The following is a 21,834-nucleotide window of genomic DNA, read 5'->3' on the forward strand; positions in this document are numbered from 1 at the left end:
AACAGAAAGACACTTTATAACTTTCCTTCTTTATTCTTGGTGAACTAAAACACCTACCTTTAAAGCCTAAAATGTTAAACTTTAGAATCTTGTATTACTTTATTACTTCAGCTAGCATTTTAAGTAATGGCAAAAGCAGATAAAATGCCTTCTTGTACACTGTACAGTACTTTACCTCTGACTTGCGCATAAACAGTTATTGTGTATGTAGAAAAAAAGTAATCAATTTGGGTGAAATTTATGTGACTGAGGAATAAAAACTGACTGAAATCATATTGTGTGCATATTAGTACTGTCATAAGACCAAAATTTTGACCTGACCCTTACAGAACAATATGTTTCACGTGATCATATGTTTGTCAGAATGTGATTATGTGAGTAATATATGATCACGTGAAAAATATGTGATTTCACCATGTTATGCCCTGAAACTTCACATGCGAACTCACGTGAATAATGTGTGGTCACGTGAAAAATAAAAACCACATACAGGTGAAAAAGTGCCATGAAAACAAACAAATCATAAAATTCACATGTGAATCGTGTTCATATGATGTTTGTGTAACTTTTCTGAATGGAGATTAAAATGCTACAGTTAAGAACCATAATAACCAACACCATAGTGGGAAAACAAATCATTTTTTAGTGAATATAAGAGGTAAAGTTTAAATATGGTCTAAATGGCACTTCATTTTAAAGAACAAATTTACAAGCAAACATCAGCCACAACAGTTCGAGAGATTATTTGTAGTGGTCATGTAGTTATTTTACACATCTAAGACTGCTGTGTGGATTTAGTGATTTTGAAGCCTTAAATATGGCGCTCGATACTTCTAAAGTAATAGTTATAGTTAATTAGTTAATTAGTTATAATTAAGTAACTGAACGCAAGTCTCGTGCCAGCATAATGATGCACTTCTTTGAGCACTGTTGCAGATTTAGTGTTTAATGCAAGCAGTGTAAAAATAAATGAAAAGTTAATGAACCAGGTTATTAAGGCTATACACTATGGTTCCATTATAACTATTCTATAATGGATGCTGTCTTAGACACAACCGTAAATGTGGATTAAGTGGGAGTGTTTGGTTTTTTTTAAATCAGTTGCTCTGCCTTTATATACAAGAGGAGGGTGATAAACAAGGAGCAGCTCAGTGCTTAAGAGCTCCCTTCCTAAGAAGTACATATTTAGCTCCTTTATTTAGAATTGATTTTAAAATCCGCCTATTGGTTTTTAAAGCTCTTAATAGCATAGCAAATTCATACAGCTCTCAGTGCTAGGCAGCTTATGTTCCAAATTAAGTTTTACGGTCATAACTGCTGGCTTCCTGAACATCCCAAAAGTTAAACAAAGCAGAAAAGTGGACTTTTATGGTCTTATTTACCTTCCTACTTGCAGCACTTTAGCATTCTATCCCAAATTAATTTCTTAATTATTATTCAAACAGTAGTTCGTTATTGTTCATTACATTATCCTCACAGCGCTGTTGAATACTAAAATCTGATTGATCATCAGGTGTTGATTAATTTCTTTTGACAGCACCTCTGACAGTAGTGTGAGCTGCATGGTTTCTATTAACGTGTTCATTCTAATGTTATTATTTCTATAATTACAACTTTCACAGTGACTTGTATGACAGACGCTCCACATAAACGGATTAAAAATGCGTGTAATTGTTGATATGGTGAAGTCTTCTGTGCGGAGACGTTTATTTGACATTTATGGAAGGAGTCAGCACTTTGTAACAGTGAGGTAAAGCTGTTCTTTAAGTTTTCCAACGCAGGAAAGTCTTCAGGATGGAGGCCTTTTCAGTTTATCAGTAACATGACAAGCTGCAATTTTTTGTCTTATTAACTTCAAGAGAGGGAAAAAAAGAGAGGCAGTTAGGAGAGTAAAAGTTTATAGCTGTTATAAAGTAAGTGATAACAGGAACCTGTTTCATGGATGTTTCACAATGTTGGGCCTCATTTATCAAACTGAATATGAATTAATTTAATCGTTTGTCGTTAGCAGGAGCATTTAGACAACGAAAGTGGTATTCATGAAAGTCTGGTTGATCATTCGTATCCTACGAGAGCTTCAGAGTTTGTCAAATTGTGTAATTAGTATATATGGATTAGACTGTCAGTTTTAAATAGCTTCTTTATTTCAACAGCACACATGAATGTAATGAACGTTTTTTGAAACTTGTTGTTTCATATTAATGACTTTAAAGAAAGCAATCCAAAAGAAATCCATAAATTAAGACTAATACTAGCTATTCAATTACGACTAAAGAAATGCCGCTGTATTAAAGGCAGTAGAGTTAACATGTGGTAGCTGACTTGCTGCAATGGCTGAGCTGCATTACTGGACAATTTAGTGTGCCCTTAGGAGCCACTCTTTCACCATTTAGTCATCATTTTGTTTCTTTCCACTCTCTGAGAGCTTTGCCCTTCATGGAGTTTTGTGGTTAAATCTGGTAAATTTTGTAAATCTGGTAGGAATTTTTAGTTTGGTATGACCTATGAAAACATTTACACATGACTTTACTGAAAGACTATAAGATGAAGCCCATTAAACATAACCATAAATGAAATAAAAAGCATAACACGATGCTCTTAAATGAAATAAAATAGAAAGGTTTCTGTCAGCAAAATTGCTGTGGTATAAGAGGAATAAAACACTTTTGGATTTGTGTTGTTATTGTAAAATAATCAACTTTGGGATAGTAATCACACATCCCCATGGTTGATTATCATAGAAAAGCATGCCCCTGTGGTGTTTTATTCCTTATATATCAAGTTTTATTCTATTCATTTTCTTTCAGTTTATTTAATTTTTCACTGATTGTAAATTTAAATAAATAGAGTGAGCTCGATTAAGAAAGAATTGAGCTGTGCAATGTGAAGATACAAAAGGTCTGGGATTGAAAAGCCTATTAGAATAAGCAAACCAATAAGTACAGTTTAACAGGACTAAATGTTTAACATAAGATGTGGATTGCCAGCTCACTGTAGCATTTAACAGATGCACTTCATTTCATTTTCTTGCCTTGCATTCATTTATGCCTCTTAATTTTATCAGACAGCTGTACCGCGGCTACACTGCTTAGACAGGAAGAGAAATAATGGACCAATATTGCACTAAAATAATATTAGGTCTAATAGTCCAGTGTTCATAAACTGAAAGAAGTCAGGGTTGAAAAGCCATTATTTTTAGAATGTAATATGGTTTTCTCCAGAAGTCATTTTCATTTTAAATGTTTAAAATATAATTGGACAGCATATGTTATTACTTTGAGAGGGCCTAGTGCTGTTAAGGCCCAAAGCGATTGTGTCTGCATAATGGTAGGAGCGTATCTGTTAGGACTGAGAAGCACCTTGTACTTCATAATAAATCTTGACACTGTCAAGGAAAACAACAAGCAGCAAACAATATCTTACATGAAAAATGAAAGATTTATCTTAAACCCCTTCTAGCAAGGGAAAAAGAACACATTTTTCATTTGAGTCCAAACGTAAGCAAAGCTGGAGGCAGGAGCTTCATGTCCATGACCCAGAGCCTTGCTTCCGTCCTGGAGGCTCCGACAGCCAAAGAAATGCTGTGGCCTAAAAATGGTCACCTCTCTGTCTGTATAGCCTGATTTATGGGGACGATGTGGAGCCTGCACTGCCATTAAAGCGTCTTAATATATAAGATACAGTGGAGTCTCAGCCCGCAGAGCTGTCCTTATGGCCTCTGCACATCAAAGAGCACCCTCACTTCAAAGAGTCGCTGTGTCCATGACCTTGAACGTGGGCTGAGGACCAAGATGTAATTCTCTTGAGTGTGGGTCTCGATGTTGTCTGATGTCGAAAAAGGGGGTTTTAGGCTTTACGAACAGATGTAGCATGACAGAGGTTTCAGCTTCCACAACTGACTCTGGTACCATAAGCGGAGGTGTCTTTTCAGTTTTCAAACCTGTTTCTTTTCCTCTTTTGTTCGTTTTGTCAAAGGGAAAAAAAAAACCTCTTTGACGTTCTTGAAAACTCATGTCCTTTCATCCTTTGATAACCAAGTGACGCACTACCAAGAGCGGTGTTAAAAGTGTATAAAAAACTGAGTTAGAGAGAGGTGTGTAGCAGGACAGAATGACAATAAGAGCGACTGAGTGAGTTTTATGTAATACTCTGTTGACTCGTAGTGTGCTTCAGCTGCTCCCTAAAGAGCTATATTGTGAAGTGAGGCCTCCGACTGAGGTGAAGAGGAAGGTGATGATGGTTGAAGGTACTTGAGAGTGGTGAGAGACAGCAACAAAGAGACAGGAGTGTGAAGAGATAATACAGATGCAGAATCATACACAGATATCTCTTTACTGTTGAATGAAAGTGTTTATTCGTGGCCGACTGGAGTTAATTTAGAGTTCATTCACCAGCGGGGACATTTCTTTGTACCATTATACATGCCCTACTATTCTTCATATACACATCTTTCTCCCGTACCATCCCTTTTGTAGATTGCACTGTGTGTAGGTGTCTGTGTGTACTTTCATTGCACTAACTCTGTGACAATTTTCTCTCACACACTGGCTGTATTTCATATATTCCTCACAAAATACCATTTCTTGAAGGTTTATTGGTATTATGTGTTTTCTGAATCGATAACAGGTGCATACTGCGGCAGGGCAGAAGTCAAAAGCCATCGGCAGGCAGGATGTGTGATAATGGGATTCAGAATAGAAACTCAGTCATGCCTTATAGCTTCTCATTTCTAAGGCCGTCAGCCCAGAGAGCCCACACACAGTCATACACACATACACACACGCACACATTCAGGGTATAGCAGAAGCAGGACTGAGCAAGGGGAGGAGAAGAGATAAGAGATAGGGGATTGAGAAAATGGTGGCAAAAATCAAGGACATCCCACAGGAGGGCAGAGAGGAGAGATTACAGGAAATGCCAGAGAGAGAGAGAGAGAGAGAGAGTGAGAGAGAGAGAAAGGGAGGGGCAAGGACAGAGGAAATGAAAAAGAACCTGGAATTTTATAAACATAATTTTAAAGCTACAGTATTACATTTCAGTGTACTGCTATAGTATTGTGAACATACACTTAAGTGTTGGTCTTTTCTATAAATTTGTAAATAGATCTGAGAAAGATTAGTAGAAATGATCATGAACAAGGGCACTTTCCTTTACCGCGCAAGAATGGCGAGATTTCCGAGTGTTTAGTTGCAGACTGATTAATAATTGAAGATCCTGTACTTATTTTTCAAGGCTGTAATCCACACTGTGAAATGGGACATGTCTCTGGTAATGTATTCTCTCCATGAGTGCACTGACATGCTCCTGCATAGTTCTTGTCTCTATATAGTTGATCACTTGAATAGAAATTTCAAGTCACTTGATAGATGGAGTTTGCATTGCCTGCTGTCTTAATAAAGCAGGGTGATTGCTCAGTCAATAGTTCTCATGGTTGATTGCTTTTTAATTGGTAATCTTCTAAAGGTTAAGTAAGTCAGTATTTTGCTGAAGCTCCTCTAATGCTGGCATTTTCATAAAATCTGTGAAACCCACACTTACCTCTCTCTAAACTCTTTGATAAAGTAATACTTATAGATACTGACAAATTTATTATTTCACATTGTAGTTCCTAGGAAACAGTGTTATTGTTATGTAACATGTTGATACAGGTCGTACCAAAGTTCTTGGGGAAAAGATGTTTGAATTTAACCTTCATGTTCTCTTCATACTTAAACCAACTTCCTACAACTGTATATCTGAATGTACAAGAGTTGTACCATATATATATATATGTACCATATATATATATATACCATATATATGTATATATATATATATATATATATCCCACCTGTGCCTACTGTAGCCTCAGATTCCTGTTCTCGGCTGACAGGAGTGGAACCCGACGTGGTCTTCCGCTGTCGTTGCCCATCCACCTCAGGGTTAGGCGTGATGAGTGTTTTGAGATGCTTTTCTGCTTACCACAGTTGTAAGAGTGCTTACAACTATTTGAGTTATTGTTTCCTCCCTGTCAGCTTACGCCAGTCTGGCCATTCTCCTCTGACCTCTTGACAAGATGTTTCCGCCTGCGGAACTGCCACTCACTGGATGTTTCTTTTTGTTTGTTTTTCCCACCATTCTGTGTAAACTCTAGAGACTGCTGTGTAGGAAAATCCGAGGAGATCAGCAGTTTATGAAATACTTAAACCAGCCCATCAGTCACTGACATCATATTTTTCCCAGTTCTGATGTTTGATGTGAACATTAATTGAAGCTCTTGACCTGTATCTGCGTGATTTTGTGCATTGCCCTGCTGCCACATGTTTGGCTGACTGGATAACTGCATGAATACCGGTGTTCCTAATAAAGTACATACACTATATGGCCAAAAGTTTGTGGACACCTGACCATAACGTTCATACAGCATGTGCTTGTTGACCATCCCATTCCAGATTTATTCCCAATGATGTTATCCTCCACTCCTCTGGGAAGGCTTTCCACTACATTTTTGGAGCATGGCTGTGGGGATTTGCCTATTGAGCCACAAGAGCATTAGTGAGATCAGGCACTGATGTTGTGTGAGGAGGCCTGGGGGGCAGTCACCATTCCAGTTCATCACAAAGGTGTTCAGTGGGGTTGAGGTCAGGGCTCTGCGCAGGCCACTCGAGTTCTTCCACACCAACCGTGGCAAAACATGTCTTCATGTGATAATGACAATGTGCACAGGGGCACTGTCATGCTGGAACAGCTTTGTGCCCCTTAGTTCCAGTGAAGGGAAATTGTAATGTTATAGCATACAAAGACATTCTATACAATTGTGTGCTTCCAAATTTGTGGCACCAGTTTGGGGAAGAACCACATATGGGTGTGATGGTCATGTGTCCACAACTTTTTGGCCATATAGTGTATTTTATTAGCAGTTTAAACTTTGTCTGTGTTTACACGCAAAGATTTTTTGTCAATCCAAATAGGTTTGCACGTTAGCCCTTTGCAGTTGCCTCAATCTTGATTTGAATAAGTTTAAATGTCACTCTCAGAAAAATTGAAGAAGAAATTGTGTCTGACTTTTTGTTTTGCAATATTAGATTGCAATATTAGATACTGGATAGTGATTCCACTTCCCATCGAACCTTGCAAAAAAATTTTGCAGTGTGTAACATAAACTTTGTTCTCCCCCAAGACCATCTGTATGGCAATTATTCTTCTATTTAATGGATTATTAAACAGATTATCCACCTTTTTTCAGACTATTCCAGTCTATTAGTCTATTCCAGATTAGATATATAATGTTATTTATCAGTTGAATTATTATCGGATTATCAGGCTGCATTTAAACGTGGCTAATGTCCATGAAAACAGTCACAGGTTTTTGGTTTTGAGCCTCCACTTTGGAAAGTCAGTGTTATGCCGTTCTCACTTTTCATAAAAAAAAATTTAAGATGGGTCATTCTGACATTAATTAAGCATGAAGGTTAATGCAGTTGTTTCTCCTGTCTCCTTCCCCCTCTGCAGGTCTGCTGCATGAGAGTTTTACAGACGAGCCAGAGAGCCTGGTGACTCTGAATCTGCTGGTGGTGGCAGCTGTTTCAGCGTTCTCCACTGGGGCAGCGCTCTCTGGCTTGGCCGTGTGCTGGATTATGAGCCAGAAGCACCGTCATTGCTCTCGAAGTGAATCTTCCTCCTCAGGCAGCCAGCGGAAGAGCGAAAAGGAGCGCAGCATGCTGGGGCCAAGCACCAGTGGCTCAGTGCTGAGCGTGACAGATCGGCCGCGCCCTCAGGGTGAAACACTCTTTGTGATGCCCAATGGTTGGACGAAGGCAGGGGATCTGGACCCGGGACTGCTGCCTACACCTGAGCAGACTCCACTGCAGCAGAAACGCCCAGCGCCCTCGCTCCGCCTCTCTGACTCAGGCTCCGGCTGGGACCAGAGCCAGACCTTCCTGAACTCGGTAGGCACCCAGTGTCCTCCACCACCACCCTCCGCCATCTTCCTCAGCTCTAAGCTCCTTGGCGACAGGCGGCATGAAGATGTCATCGAGCGCCAGCGCTATGTTTCTCTCTCCAAGTACCGTGAGCATGGAACGCGCCCAGGCACGATGCTGCGCAAATCAGCGGGCGACTACAACTACCCAATGACACCTCAGGACTCGCCTGACAGGAGGCGGGTGGTGTCGGCGCCCAGCACGCAGATGGAGTACACCGGCGAGGCTCTACGCTGGACCCATGAGAACTACGTCTTCCATGCCGTGCCAACCCCAGGACACCGCTACGCCGCAGGCACAGGGCATCCGGCTAGCCTCGCCCGCACTGTTCTGCATGGATCTCGTGGCCTCATGGACCTGGCAGATTTCAGCCACCTGCTGGGCAAGGGAGGCAGCGAGCGTGCTCCTTCAGGCCAGTGAAGAAAACAGAAAAGAAAAGATCTGCAAAAAAAAAAGAAGGAAGCGGTGAAGGAGAAAACGTGCAGAGCGTAAAGCTTCAGAGCTACTGCAGTGCCAGCAGGATCTGGCCAACATCTTTCTGTTCTTCTCCATTTTTCTTGCTGTCTCTCTCTCCCCTCTCTTTCAGAGCTCCTTTCTGTTCTTGTCTGGATCCCTGTCATGCTATGATCAATCACTGAAAATGGAAATGGCCTCCTCTCTGCCTCGTAGCTGAAGTTCCTGCAGAGGAGTGCAAGCTAACACACGCACACACACACACACACACACACACACACATGCATACAGCTTCCTCAGTCCACCCTTGCAGTTGTGTGTTAACACACACCGCAGGTCCTTCATCAAGCAAGAGTACAGCAACAAACTGCAGCATTTGTGACTGCAGCAGTGCTAATGACGTCCATATCTATTCCCAAGCACACACACTCTCTCTCTTTCTCTCTCGCTCATCATTTAGAGAATGTGCTGGCGTGTTCTCGTTCACTGGGGATTTCTGAGCTGCTGGTTGTAATAAAACATTTTCAGCGAGGGTCGGCAGAGACAGCGCGGAGGCATCGATTCCCGCTGCAGTCTAGCCGTGGTGTATACCTCAGCCTATCCCATTTTCTGTGGTTTTATAAATTGCTTTTTGTTTTACAGTGTTGAACTCACTTAAGTAGCATCACCGCTCCTGACCCACGATGCAGTGCCACACATCAGCAGTATTCACGCTGGCAGGACATATAGAATAAGACAGGAGCAATGGATCTCCTTGACTGCACATGCAAGCGGGCTTGTTTTCAGAGCGGAAAATACGGGAGAGAGGATGAGCACGGTTCATCCGCTAACTCAGATTTTCTGTGAGGCTATGCTACAGAGGGACAGCGCGAGAAAGAGAGAGCAAGGAAGACAGAGCGAGATGACACACAGAGAGTGGTAAAAATGGAAGTGCAGAATTTAAAGCAATTCTTCTCAAGCAGAGGAAAGAAACCCTCTGAAAGTGAATGAGGTGTTTGAACTCCCAAATGTGTTACGTTTTTTTTTGTGTACAGTTGTACAGTGAATTACCTGCTCTGAACTGGACTGTGGACAGAAACAAAACCGTCCTAAAGAAAAAGCAGTGCTGACCTTCAACTGAATGTTCATATGGACACTATATAGACTACATAGACATATTTGCTGTGCAGAGTTTAGCTAAGCAGCTGAGAGAAGGCGAGACACAAAATTAAACTCTCTTCATCTCAAGGGAAGAGAGGGACAAGGAAGCGACGGCGCTGAGAAAAATTGTGCCAAATGAGCACCGCTGATTGGATTAACCGGCACTAGATGTCATTAAATATTGAGTGTTCCAGAGACTCTTCAGCCTGTACTGTATTATAACCCATTTTGTTGGTTGCTTTGTTACGTGTTTGTCTCATTAATAGGATCTGTATTTCGGTTCATCATAAGAAGACACGTGTTTAAAGAAAACGTCAAAATTGACGTCTCAGATTTGAAAAGTTAGTCGCATATGTATGTATGCTTCATCCGCATGGGAGCAGAAAGGAGGCATTGCGTGTTAGATAAGACTACAGAGTTAAAGAAACATTAACGGGATAATCCAAAATTTTTCAACCTAATATATATATATATATATATATATATATATATATATATATATATATATATATATATATATATTGCATATGTGCAAGTATCACAGGTTAGGATTAAAAAAAGTAAGAAAGGAACAGAATCTTTTTACTGAAAACTCACTTATAATGGAAGTCTAAGGGTAGTTGTTGAGGCAGTCAATAAATGGGATTTTTGTGTTACCAATACAATAAATGTAGCTCATATTAAACACAGAAGTGCCTCAGTTTCAGCCTGATGGTGCACGAATGCCAGAAAATCTTTGGGAAAGTGTAAATAACCAGAATTAGATTTTACCATATAGCTCCAGCATAGGAAGCTTGGATAAATCTATATAAGAACAGCTTTGGTATGACATTCTTTCATGTCTATCTTATTGTAACACCTTTGCAGTTAGCGCATCAGTTGTTGATTTGAATTTGCATAATATACGTAGGTGCGTATTTTAAACAGCTATCAACAGAGTTCAACAACTGTCATTACACTCTTATTATAAGTCAGTTTGGAGTAAACTGTTTTGTTTGTGTGTGTGTTTTTTTTTCTGAAAATTATTTCAAAATGATTCTCTGTGGTAATTGCACATATGCTACAAACATATGCAGTAGATTGAGATGAAAATTGTTGAAAAATTAATTCCTGGAGTACACTCACACAGAACAGTGAGATATTTCTAAACATATGGGTGATCTGCATAATGCATATGTAATCCACATGTGTTCACTGGAAAGTTCAGAAATCAAACATGCTTCAAGGAAAACACACATACACACACTCACACACTCATGCTCATACACAGAGAACAGCTGCATTGTAAGTGTCCTGCTTCTTGGGAGAAGATTCACTCTGGTGCATTCATGGTTAGTTCCACTCTTTAAAGGTTAATTCTTTAAAGATGTGCAATACTGGAGTCATATGCCTAGGGTTAAAGAGAGTGCGACCACACACACACCCACACACACACACACACAGAGGAATAGACATAAATACAAACTATCATATGCTACACCTGTGAAAGTGCAAACTGTGAAAGTACAATGTATGCTTACACACACACACACACAGATCAAATTTGCTTCGAGCTCACATGCAGCTGGAAGGATTGCTGGCTTGCAGCTTCTCCACACACACACACACACACACACACACACACACACACACGTGCAGAATGACCAAGGCTGATTAAGGGAGCACATTATTAATTCAGTTGGAACAAGCTTCATGTGTGTGTGTGATTGCCCCAAGCTGCAATAATAACCCTTAAAATAAGCTGAGCTTAAAATACAGGAAATAGAATCTAGAGGACATGAAATGCAGGTCCATGACCCTTCACTCATAGGTCAGAAGTTCATGAACCTGCACTTCCATTCATGATGCTGCATTTGCATAGTCACTTCACATGCTTTCATGAAATAGTCGCATAGAGCAACACTAGCGACTACAGATGTGAGAATATACAGCTGTTCAGTATTCCATGATAAGTAAATCTGAAATAACTATTCTGTTGGCATTGTGGTGACCTGGTATAGATAATGAAATCGCATTGGGAAAAAAATTTATGTTTAAACATATAATCTGATTTTTAAAATGGACTCTCTTTTTTATGGAAAAAAAAAACCTGGGAGAAAATCAGATCAGTCAGTATTTATAAAGTACTGAAGTCTCAAAATGATCCTCTTAAAGGTGCAGTGTGTCGTTTTCAAAAGTGTTTCTAGACCTGAAATAATCATATAATATCAAAGACATTCAAGAAAAAAACTGTGATTCAGAAAACTGCCATGCAATTGATCTGGCTAGGTTTTTCATTTCAGGCTTCTGTTTATTCTTTATTCTGACCCAGAAATAAGCTCCGCCCCCATGATGGAAAGCAGCAGCATCTTTTTCCTTGAAAGCCAAATGACTAGGCAAACTCTAAACATGCGATAAGGTTTTTTAAAGAACAAAACGCATTAGGGGAAAATCAGATCAATTAGTATTTCTAAATTACTGAAGTGTACTGAAATTAATCTTCTTAAAGGTGCAGTATGTAAATGTTAAAAGTGTTTCTAGACCTAATATAATCATATAATATCAAAAATACCATAGAAAAACTGTGATTCACAATACTGCCATACAATTGATCTGTCTAGGTTTTTCTTTTCAGGATTTTTCTGGTCCCCAAAAATTACAAACTGCTCCTTTAACAAGTCAGTAGTAAAATATTCTAGCAATTGCTTATAAGACTTTAAGTATTTAGTTGCCCTATTTCAAAATGTAAAGTTAATACTGAGATATACCAAAAACCGTGATACTTGATTGGGTTGAATAATTATCACACCCAAGCATATAGTACTGTGCCATTGCAATGCAAATGCAAATTTTTCCAAAATTGTATATAAAGGAAAATTTTCTGGTCTGTTCTATCATGAGATCTAAGCGTAATCTAAGATTCTTTTGATCAATTCTGCAACACAACATAACTTGAAGTGCCAAAATGTAACTTTGTATTCGACAGGATGCTGTTTGTATCAAAAGGCATCGACTTTGTCATTAATGTAGTGTTTTGTTTCGACTTTTCTTTCAAACTCTTAGCAAGTTGGGAGTGTATTTCTGTTATCATGTAACCAGTGTGTTTACTTCCTTTTGTGTAGCATGCCTGCTACATTGAAGGTGGAAGTGCTGTTGTATGGTAAATCTGTTCAGCCGGCCTTTACCACAACTGCCATATCGTTACCTCAACTCGAGGCACTGTACTTCACTCCGGGAAGGCACAGCAATGAACCATGATCATAAATCAATAACACTACTGTATATATAAGCACAAGAGCGTTTTATTTTTGGGATCTGAAATGACGGCTAATTTACTCAACCATGTGACAGAAGGAGTTTTTTTCTAAGCAATGTCTGAATCATCCAGTGTTGAGTTGAACCGAGGAACCTTGAACTACATTTTCCTGAGGGAATAAGAAAACAAACTTTTTTCCTCATTTCGTTCCTTTTTTTGTAATTTTGGATGACTCAGAATTGAGTGACATTTCAGACTGAAAGGACAAAAATGGTCCGAATGGTGACTCAAACAATTGTACATAGATGAAATAGTGACATTTGAAGCAACACTTCATCTTGGTTTCTCATCCATGTGTACAGAAGATACATGTATGCAAGTGTACAAGGCAAATGTTTTTTTTTTTGTATTAAAAAAAATCATCTGTGTATACATTTCTCTCAATTATACACACATATACACACACTACTCAAAATGTTGGCGTGCACAGACTTATTTTGATCTGTAAATCGACATGGATATTTTATCATTCTAATAAACACAATGGATTGTTCATTTTTGTGTGTCCTTGGGAATGATTTAAAATCTTTCTGAATTAGTTTTTTTTACATTTTAGCATAATAGTATCTGAAAAGACTGATTCTGTGTGCATCAGGATGACACTGAGTGGTGAAAGGAGGCCATTACAGGACAAGAGTGAGCATCTCTGTTGCTATGGAGATCTCCGTCACCATAGCAGCGTGGCTGTGATTGTTAAAGAATAGAAAGTGGTGCAGTTTTGAAAGATTGTCACATGTAAACTAATTAGATCGGTGTTACTCACGCAACACGTAATCAACACAAACAACGCTTGACTTGTCCGATGCAGTGTCATGTGGTCTGTATTTAAACTCCCTGTTATTGCTGTTTCTTTTTGCAGATTAAGCCTTTGTTTGAAAAAGAGATAAGGACATCAGAACTACAACTTTGATTCACAGTGATAACTTTCCATTATTCCATTTAACACACACTCTTTTCACTAGGCGAAGCATACCTCTATCATTAGCCCATTCTTTCATCTCTCATTAACCACAGAAAAAAAAAATCAGTCACATTTTAAGATATATTCTTTTTCCATTATGCAAATGTTCTGTTAAAGCATCAAATTTTACCAAATAGACCTCAGTATTAAGTGCATTAGGACAAGGACATTTGGCCTTCGTTAGCACATTTTCAGTAATTTTCATACTGAAAATCATTTAGCTAAAGGAATCCAAATATATACTGTATGAACTGAAAGCTGAGATAGGTTTGGTTTGATTTTTAGCCTTTGTTTTGCACAATCAATCTGCTGTCTGTTGTTATAAGCAAGCTTAAAACTACCAAAGACTAGGACGACATCCATCCATTTTCTGTACCGCTTAGCTTACACAGGGTCACAGGGGAGTCTTGAGCCTATCCCAGGGGACTCGGAGCACACCAATCAGCCTACAGCACATGTCTTTGGACTGGGGGAGGAAATCCCCAAAGCACAGGGAGAAAATGCAAACTCCATGCGCACAGGGCGGAGGCGGGATTCAAACCCCCAACCCCAGAATATCATAGATTGGATATCATAGATTCAAATGTACTTTACTTTCTATAAACATGTAGATCAAAAGGCTGTAATGATTTCATTTACCAAATAGGCATTTATTGATCTTCAGTTACGTGACCGTAGTCAGGGTTCCCCTATCCCGGGAACGCTAGGTGTGAAGAGGGAATACACAATGCATGACATGCCAGTCCATCAAGGGACACAATGGACACACATTCACACACTCATTCACACCTGGGGCATTTTCGTGTAGCCAGTCACCTACTATCATGTTTTTGGGGTGTGGAAAATGGAGAACCTGAAGAAAACCCACATGGACACAGGGACAAAATGGAGAACCTGAAGAAAACCCACATGGACACAGGGACAATGTGTGAAGCTCCACACAAACAGTAACTGCTGAAAAATCCATTTCGGCCTGATCAGCTACTAGCTACCAAAACACAGGCTGACCTATTCGAGCTGGTAGACCAAAGTTATTTTTCAGCTACCTTATTCCTGACTAAACTGAGCAATAAATGTTCGACATTTTCTAATTGTCTTATTGTCAGTGACGATGGATTAGTAGCATTAGTTTTCTTTCTATCAGCATTTACCAGGTGACAATGATGGTGTACCGGCTTGACCAGCTCAATCTGTGCTTTGGTAGCTGGTATTTGGTCAGACCAAGCTGGAATTTTCAGCCAGGAAACCAGAGCTCAGGATTGAACTGGGGACCCCGGAGCTGTGAGGCAGCAAAGAGGAATTTCTCTGGTGAAGTTGATAATATATATGGTAAGAATTTACATCTAAGAAGAAAGATAATTATAAAGATAATTATAATACATAATACAACAGTTAGTTCTGGTCCACTAATATGATTGGTGCTTAGAGTGCTTATATTTACTATAACCACACCGGAACGTTTCACTGTGTGGATCACTCCATAGTTCAACTTCCAATTTAGTGACATTATCAGCAGACATGGCAAATGATACTTTTCAGGAATATAACTTTTGACTTAAAATATGAAAGCTTTTCAGAAGAAGATGAAAAGGAAGAAAGCACCTTTAATGGGAATACAAATCAATGTGAGCTAGCAAGCTAGGCAATGTGCTACAAAGTAAGTGATCTATATCTATATCGAGATCTATATCTGCTAGCGGAGCAAAAATAAACTGAACATTTGGCCATATTGTGTCCAAAATGCCACTTACTCAATATTAATTTCTTGTTTATAGAACTGTTGTATAAAAGCAATATCACATGAGCAAGAGTGTGGTTATACTGAATATCAACAGGGTTGTGATTTGGCCATAGGGCCCATAGGGCAAGAGCCATAGGTATTCAGATATGAGGTATAACCGCACTCTTGCTCACGTGATATTGCTTAATTACAAAATCTGGTAGGATATACACTCGCCAGCAACTTTAACAGGAAAAGGTTCATGCAATTATCCAATCAGCCAATCATGTAGTAGAAACACAATGCATTAAACATTATACAGGTAAGAGGAGAATAGCCAGACTGGTTCAAGCTGATAGGAAGTCTCTCAAATAACCACTCTTTAAACTGTACCGAGCAAAACATCTCAAATGCTCAACATGTCAGACAAAGCAGGGTCTTTTTCCAATCTTCAACTGTCCAGTTTTGGTGAACGTGTACCCACTGTGGCCTTAGATGTGGAACCTGATGTGTCATTTGCTATTGTAGACAATCCACATCAAAATTTGACTTGCTGAGATGCTTTTCTGCTCACCATGGCTGTAAAGAGTGGTTGGAAACAGTTACCTTAGACTTCCTATCAGCTTGAACCAATCTGGCCATTCTCCTCTGACATCTCACTCTCATCAGCAAGATGTTTCCACCTGCAGAAATGCCACTCCCTAGATGTTTTTTTTTTTTTTTTAGGAAACCATTCTGTGTAAACTCTAGAGACTGTTGTGGTTGATAACCCCAGGAGATCAGCAGTTTCTAACTCAAACCAGCCTGTCTGGCACCAACAACCATGCCACATTCAAAGTCACTGAGATCACATTTTCCCCATTCTGATGATCGATGTGAAAATTAACAGAAGCTCTTGACCTGTATCTGCATGATTTTATCTATTGCGCTGCTGCCACATGATTGGCTGATTGGATAATTACATAAACAAATAATGCATCTGTGCAGGTGTTCCTATTAAAGTGAGTCAGTGAGTGTATACAGTACATTCCAACATAAATAAACAATGTGGATTTGCTGTGTTCATTGAGCGTGCATTAAGCGCAAGTGCTGTAGTTAATTATGTATTAGGTATGTAGAGTGTTTAAGAATATCTATTTTGTGCAAGCATGGCATTTTTGATGACCACAACAACATTAAGTCCATTAGGAGACTGTAAAATGAGTGCAATTGTTCCTCATAGTAAGTTAACTGTGCAGTGGAAACAGTAGCACAGTTAAGTAAACTATATGTTTTCAGAGGGGCATGAACCAAAAAACACTTTTATTTATTTATTTATTTATTTATTGTCTACCTTTATCCAAAACTGCCTCAGGCTCCCAGTTTCCAGTCATCACAATGACCTGCAAAGTTGTAATCAATCAAATGACCACAAGAGGGCAGAGTGTCATTAAATATTTTTATTTTATTGTCAGTTTTATTTTATCATCTATTATTTAATTTATTATACAAATGATCCAATGATTCTATTAATTATTATAAGTGATTATTTAATATATTATATATTATGTGTTATGTCTTTATTAGATAGCACAATACAAACATTAAAAATAATTTAATGAATTTCTAGTGAACTGAAAAGGAAACTACGTGTTCATTAACATTAAATATACATTACAGGACCAAAAGTATGTGGACACCCCTCCTAATGATTGAGCTCAAGTGTTCCAGCCACTAACAGGTACATAAAATCAAGCAAATAGCCATGCAACAACCATTGGCAATAGAAAGGGTGGTACTGAAGAGCTCAGTGAATTTAAATGAAATTAAACTGTCACATTTGCCAGTTCATGACATTTCTGCCCTGCTAGATCTGCCCTGTCAAATGTAACTGATATTACTGTGAAACAGAATCATCTAAGAGCAACAACAGCTAACCTACAAAGAGGTACTCGCACACTCGATTACCACAGACATGGTGACATGCTACACAGTTTCCTCTAATATGGTCTGGTACAGCTCATTTTTGCCTTGGCAAATAGTTGTATATGGTATGTAAACCAGGTCAATATGAACCTGTGGATAAAAAATAGTTTACATGGCTGGCGTGCTACATTCGTAATAACCCAGTTTAAAGAAATGAAAGCAATCCGTTTCTTCCTCTTTTTAATCTCCACCTTAGAGCTTAACAATATACAACACAACAATATTTGTTTTGTAACCAACCCTTATGGAAAAAGTTACAGTCAAAAGTGAATAAATTATGATGACATATGAAATGTACTGTATGTGATTTTTAAGTGAAAACAAAGTCTGATCTGTCTGATATTCTTGTTAAAGAAAGTGAGCACTAGATTTGCATTTGATATACCTCACATTTGCACATCTACTTGTGGGTAAATGTCAGATTAAAGACTTGAATTGTCATTTCCTTCCTTATTATCTGATAAAAAAAAAATTTCTTTTTATTATCTCCTGAAGTCTGACCCTCGTTCAACCCTTACTTGGAAAGAAAGATACTGGAAACCTGGTTCATACTTTCATCATTTCATGCAAATCAATAATCAAGAATCAATTTAAAACTTACCTTTACTCCCAACAGTTTTCCCTTTCTTCTTCCTGCTAGTCTTTTCCTATTAATCTAGTCTATTTTTTGTAATGAGACCTTGAGTATTAGAAAGTTGCAAGCTTTATTATTATAATATTATTATTAATATTAGCAATTAGCACTAATATTATTATTAGCAAGCTAGGCTCATATGCTACTTCTTGTCTCTGAAAACTTTTTTCAACAAAAAGTAATATCCTATAGAATCCAGGCAACAATTTGTTGTTGCTAACCATTCAGAGACATCATAAAAGATATGAACGAATCTACAGTTGTCGTCATAAATGTATCTCAGCAAATAACCAGCATGGATCGGGGTAAAGCACACAATGAAAACAATCATGTTTGCTGTGATTATGGCCATGATGCTTTTCCTTTTGTCGATAGTTTCCTCCTCTGTGTGCTGTTGGATATCCTTTATCGACTTTAGAACTGTCCAGATTGCTTGTATTGAACAAGTCGTGATGGTGACTATCGGCACAAGATACCCAAGAATCTCCAGAACCAATAGGAACTCAAGTCTCATTCTAATATCTCCCTTGCGCTCATAGCATGTCTTTAGCTTCTCTGGATACATATTTTTCCTGAAAGTTATGCAAAGTGTTATGACTAAGAGCCAGATGAAAGCACATGTGCCACTCGTTATCTTTCTTCTCCTGCCCTTTGACATGCCTGAGGTTTTGTTCTGCATGGGGAACTTGACAGCTATGTAACGATGGATGCTGATGGCTGTGATGGTAAAGACGCTAGCGTACATGTTGGTGTAATGCACACATATCAAGAACGTACAGAATTGCGTTGGACTCATAGGGCAGTAGGTCTCGAATATGCGGAAGGGCAGGAAAAGGGTCAGTAAGAGGTCTGCGAGCAGGAGGTTGAGCATGTAGATGTGAATGTCCGTCCACTGGCGGGTGCGCGTGAAGCACCACAAGGCTGAGGTATTCAGGATGAGGCCTAAAATGAACACGAGTGTGTAGGCCACACGCTGGAAAATACTAAGGCCCGGTTCAGGTCCATTTGGCACCACGCTGCAGTTAAACACCATCGCCTGAGACAAAGCAACCAGAGGAGAGAAATAGAACAAATGAAAGCAGTCAAGCAGTCAAGAACCTGTCAGATAAGTAAGCATCATATGGGACCAAGCTACCTAAAAAGGAGTACTAGCATACTCCTATTTACTAGCTTGATAGAGGAGAGAAAGAGGCTGGTGAGGGAACTGATTATAGCTGTTTATAGCTACTATAACATAAGTGATAACAGAAACTCAGACATGCCACAACATTAAACATTAAAAAGTAAAAAAAAAAAAAAGGTGTTTTAAAAAGTCATTCATTAATAAATTAAAAATTTTTCATTGTTACTGTTGGCAAATTCCTGTAGTATAAGATGGATAAAACATTCAGGATGTGCTGTAACAACATCTCATTGATTATTTTCCTTTAACAGCACAGCATATCATGTTTTATTGCTCAAGAAATAGGCCACAGCTAATATGGCGTCTATGTAAATATAGTAATTCTTGCCCTTATCATGTATAACCTACATTTAAATTGTAATTTAGTGTTTGATCTGTTTTAGCATGTTTACATAGTTAATGCTCATTACCAAAGTTCATTAGCTAATGATTAGGACTTCAGCAGTTGAATAGGATATGTTGCAAACAAACCATAAGCTGTACAGTAGCATAGGAGAGAAGTAAGATGAACATGTACTGAAGTCATTATAGCTCATTGCAGTTCACATGTAAGGAACTGGAAATTGAGACAAATTCATTTACCTCTGTCTTGGAAGTAAATGTGGGTCAATATAATGTCATGATGATGTGCATAATTATATCGTGTATATTGTCTTTTTTATGTTTCATTGCTTGCTCAAACACTTTAGATTTAAACTGCTGCACTCAGTTGCGCTCAGTTCCAGGTGGAGGAATTAGAAATAAACTCTCATTATAAACACGTTCCCCCAGACTGCCACTGTTAACACACTCACTAATGATTTGATGGCGTATGGCAGAAGCATTGCACACTCTTGTCGCACATTATTAAACAAATTGTTCAGTCTTATTAGCAGTATGTCATGTAAAAGATCAGTCAAAACTCTTCACAACAGACCGTCTAGGACATTCTGGATCATTCTTGGCATAAAATAAGCGCAAAATTGACAACTGTGTGACAGAGTTAGTATCATCATATCAATCTGATACTGTCTAAAAACATTGTTAGAGCAGTTTCGCGTTACACAATTTTGTATCCTATTAAACATGACTTCCTGAATGAACACAGGCTTTGCCCATGAAAGTATCTTTTTGTATTTTTTTAATAAAATAGCAACTGAAATAAAAAAAAACGATTCAATCATTTTCTTTTTTTCTTTCTATAGCGTGTTTATAAAAAAAAAAGTTGACTTACCACTGAGCACAGAAGACTCTCCTTTTCTCTGAGCTTAGAACGTCAGAACAGTTTTGAAACCCTCCACAAGCTCAAAATGGAAAATTCATGTAAATGGATGTGGGTAACACCGACAACACGTAACCTTCTGTAAAAAGCACACAAAAAAATTGTGTCTCTATGTTTCAGTCAGTATGGTTAAGCTTTTGTGGTTTGTCATTAAAATGCAAACACTTTCCACCACACTTCCTCTTTGCCATTGACAGGTGCATACTGTCACATATCAGTCTGTGAAACTAGAGAGTGTTCAAAAGTCCATAAAGGTATTACAGTTTTTCTCATTTGCTTTGGCCCAGTTCTCAAATAATAAATAATATTTTGAAAACAACATGTGCAAACTTCTACACCACTGGTCAAGTGTTCACAACAGATTTGAATTTCTCATTCCTTTAAGCAAATTTCACAGGTTTTAGCACATCTATAGAAATGAGTAAGTACAATTGTCTACAACTGGTACCAAATTACCAAATGTCCTGCTGATCAAAACTGATATGTTGCTTCTTACTGAAATAGTCATACTCGCCAAAATATACTGTATGAAGTCTTTCACTGTGTAAGTCATCACATGCACAGTAGTCCATTCAGTTTTCAAAATCCTTCAGGCATATATTCCATATATATCATTGATATGGAATTTTTTTGTAATGTCTGCTAAAATGGCAAATTGGCCATCAGGTGAAACTTGAATTTGACTAATGAATGGGGAGTTTCTCACATTTTTCTATCAACCAATCACACATCTTGTCAAGTTAAAAGTAAAACACATTCATAGAGCTTGACCACAACAGAATCACTACAATTTCTGAACATGGAGGAACCTGGCCAGGTTAACCATGAACAGGGGCAATGCTCAGGGCACTGCTACATGCTCATGGAAGATGAGTAAAGATGCATGGTGGTGTAGAGAGGGGAAGACAGCAGTATAGAGGAAGAGGCAGAAGAGTGACATACTCTAGAGCTGTCTCAGAGGAAATATGGGCCACAACTGTGGAACGTGCCTATAACCACATCTTTACAATGACAGAGGCTGGTTGCCGAGTATAGCACACAGTGAACCAGTCCACAATGTCTTCATTTATCATTGCTCTCCCCTGTACCAAAACAGGTATATACTCACTCAATACAGGAAATATTCATGTTACAGTATTCCAGTTACAGCAATACAGCAACTACAAGTCAATGAATGTCTGAAACACATGCTGTAAGAAATACATGCGGTACACAGTACAACACAGTACATATACAATAATATGATCTATTTGTGAATTCC

The 21,834-nt window shown here is 38.6% G+C and overlaps 2 protein-coding genes across 2 annotated transcripts in view; one reads left to right on the forward strand and one right to left on the reverse strand.

Annotated features, from left to right (window-relative positions):
- Positions 1 to 10,045, forward strand: part of sema6ba (sema domain, transmembrane domain (TM), and cytoplasmic domain, (semaphorin) 6Ba) — a 132,968-nt gene extending 122,923 nt beyond the window's left edge. Inside the window, exon 17 of the mRNA XM_026925054.3 lies at positions 7,492 to 10,045. Coding sequence (XP_026780855.1) covers positions 7,492 to 8,381 — 890 coding nt within the window. The 3' untranslated portion in view covers positions 8,382 to 10,045. The remainder of the gene's footprint in view (positions 1 to 7,491) is intronic.
- A 7,018-nt stretch (positions 10,046 to 17,063) lies between these two features.
- Positions 17,064 to 20,750, reverse strand: gpr35b (G-protein coupled receptor 35 b). Its single transcript, XM_026925700.3, has 2 exons — positions 20,526 to 20,750; positions 17,064 to 19,165 (listed from the first exon to the last, which is right to left on the reverse strand). The coding sequence occupies exon 2, from the start codon at positions 19,160 to 19,162 to the stop codon at positions 18,272 to 18,274; it is 891 nt and encodes a 296-aa protein (XP_026781501.3). The 5' UTR covers positions 19,163 to 19,165; positions 20,526 to 20,750; the 3' UTR covers positions 17,064 to 18,271.
- Positions 20,751 to 21,834: the final 1,084 nt, after the last annotated feature.

This window comes from Pangasianodon hypophthalmus, chromosome 21 (assembly GCF_027358585.1).
Source record: "Pangasianodon hypophthalmus isolate fPanHyp1 chromosome 21, fPanHyp1.pri, whole genome shotgun sequence".
Lineage (NCBI taxonomy): Eukaryota > Metazoa > Chordata > Actinopteri > Siluriformes > Pangasiidae > Pangasianodon > Pangasianodon hypophthalmus.

Excerpts from the sequence above, each read along its gene's own strand:
- gpr35b (XM_026925700.3), bottom strand. The coding sequence starts at position 19,162 with ATGGTGTTTAACTGCAGCGTGGTGCCAAATGGACCTGAACCGGGCCTT.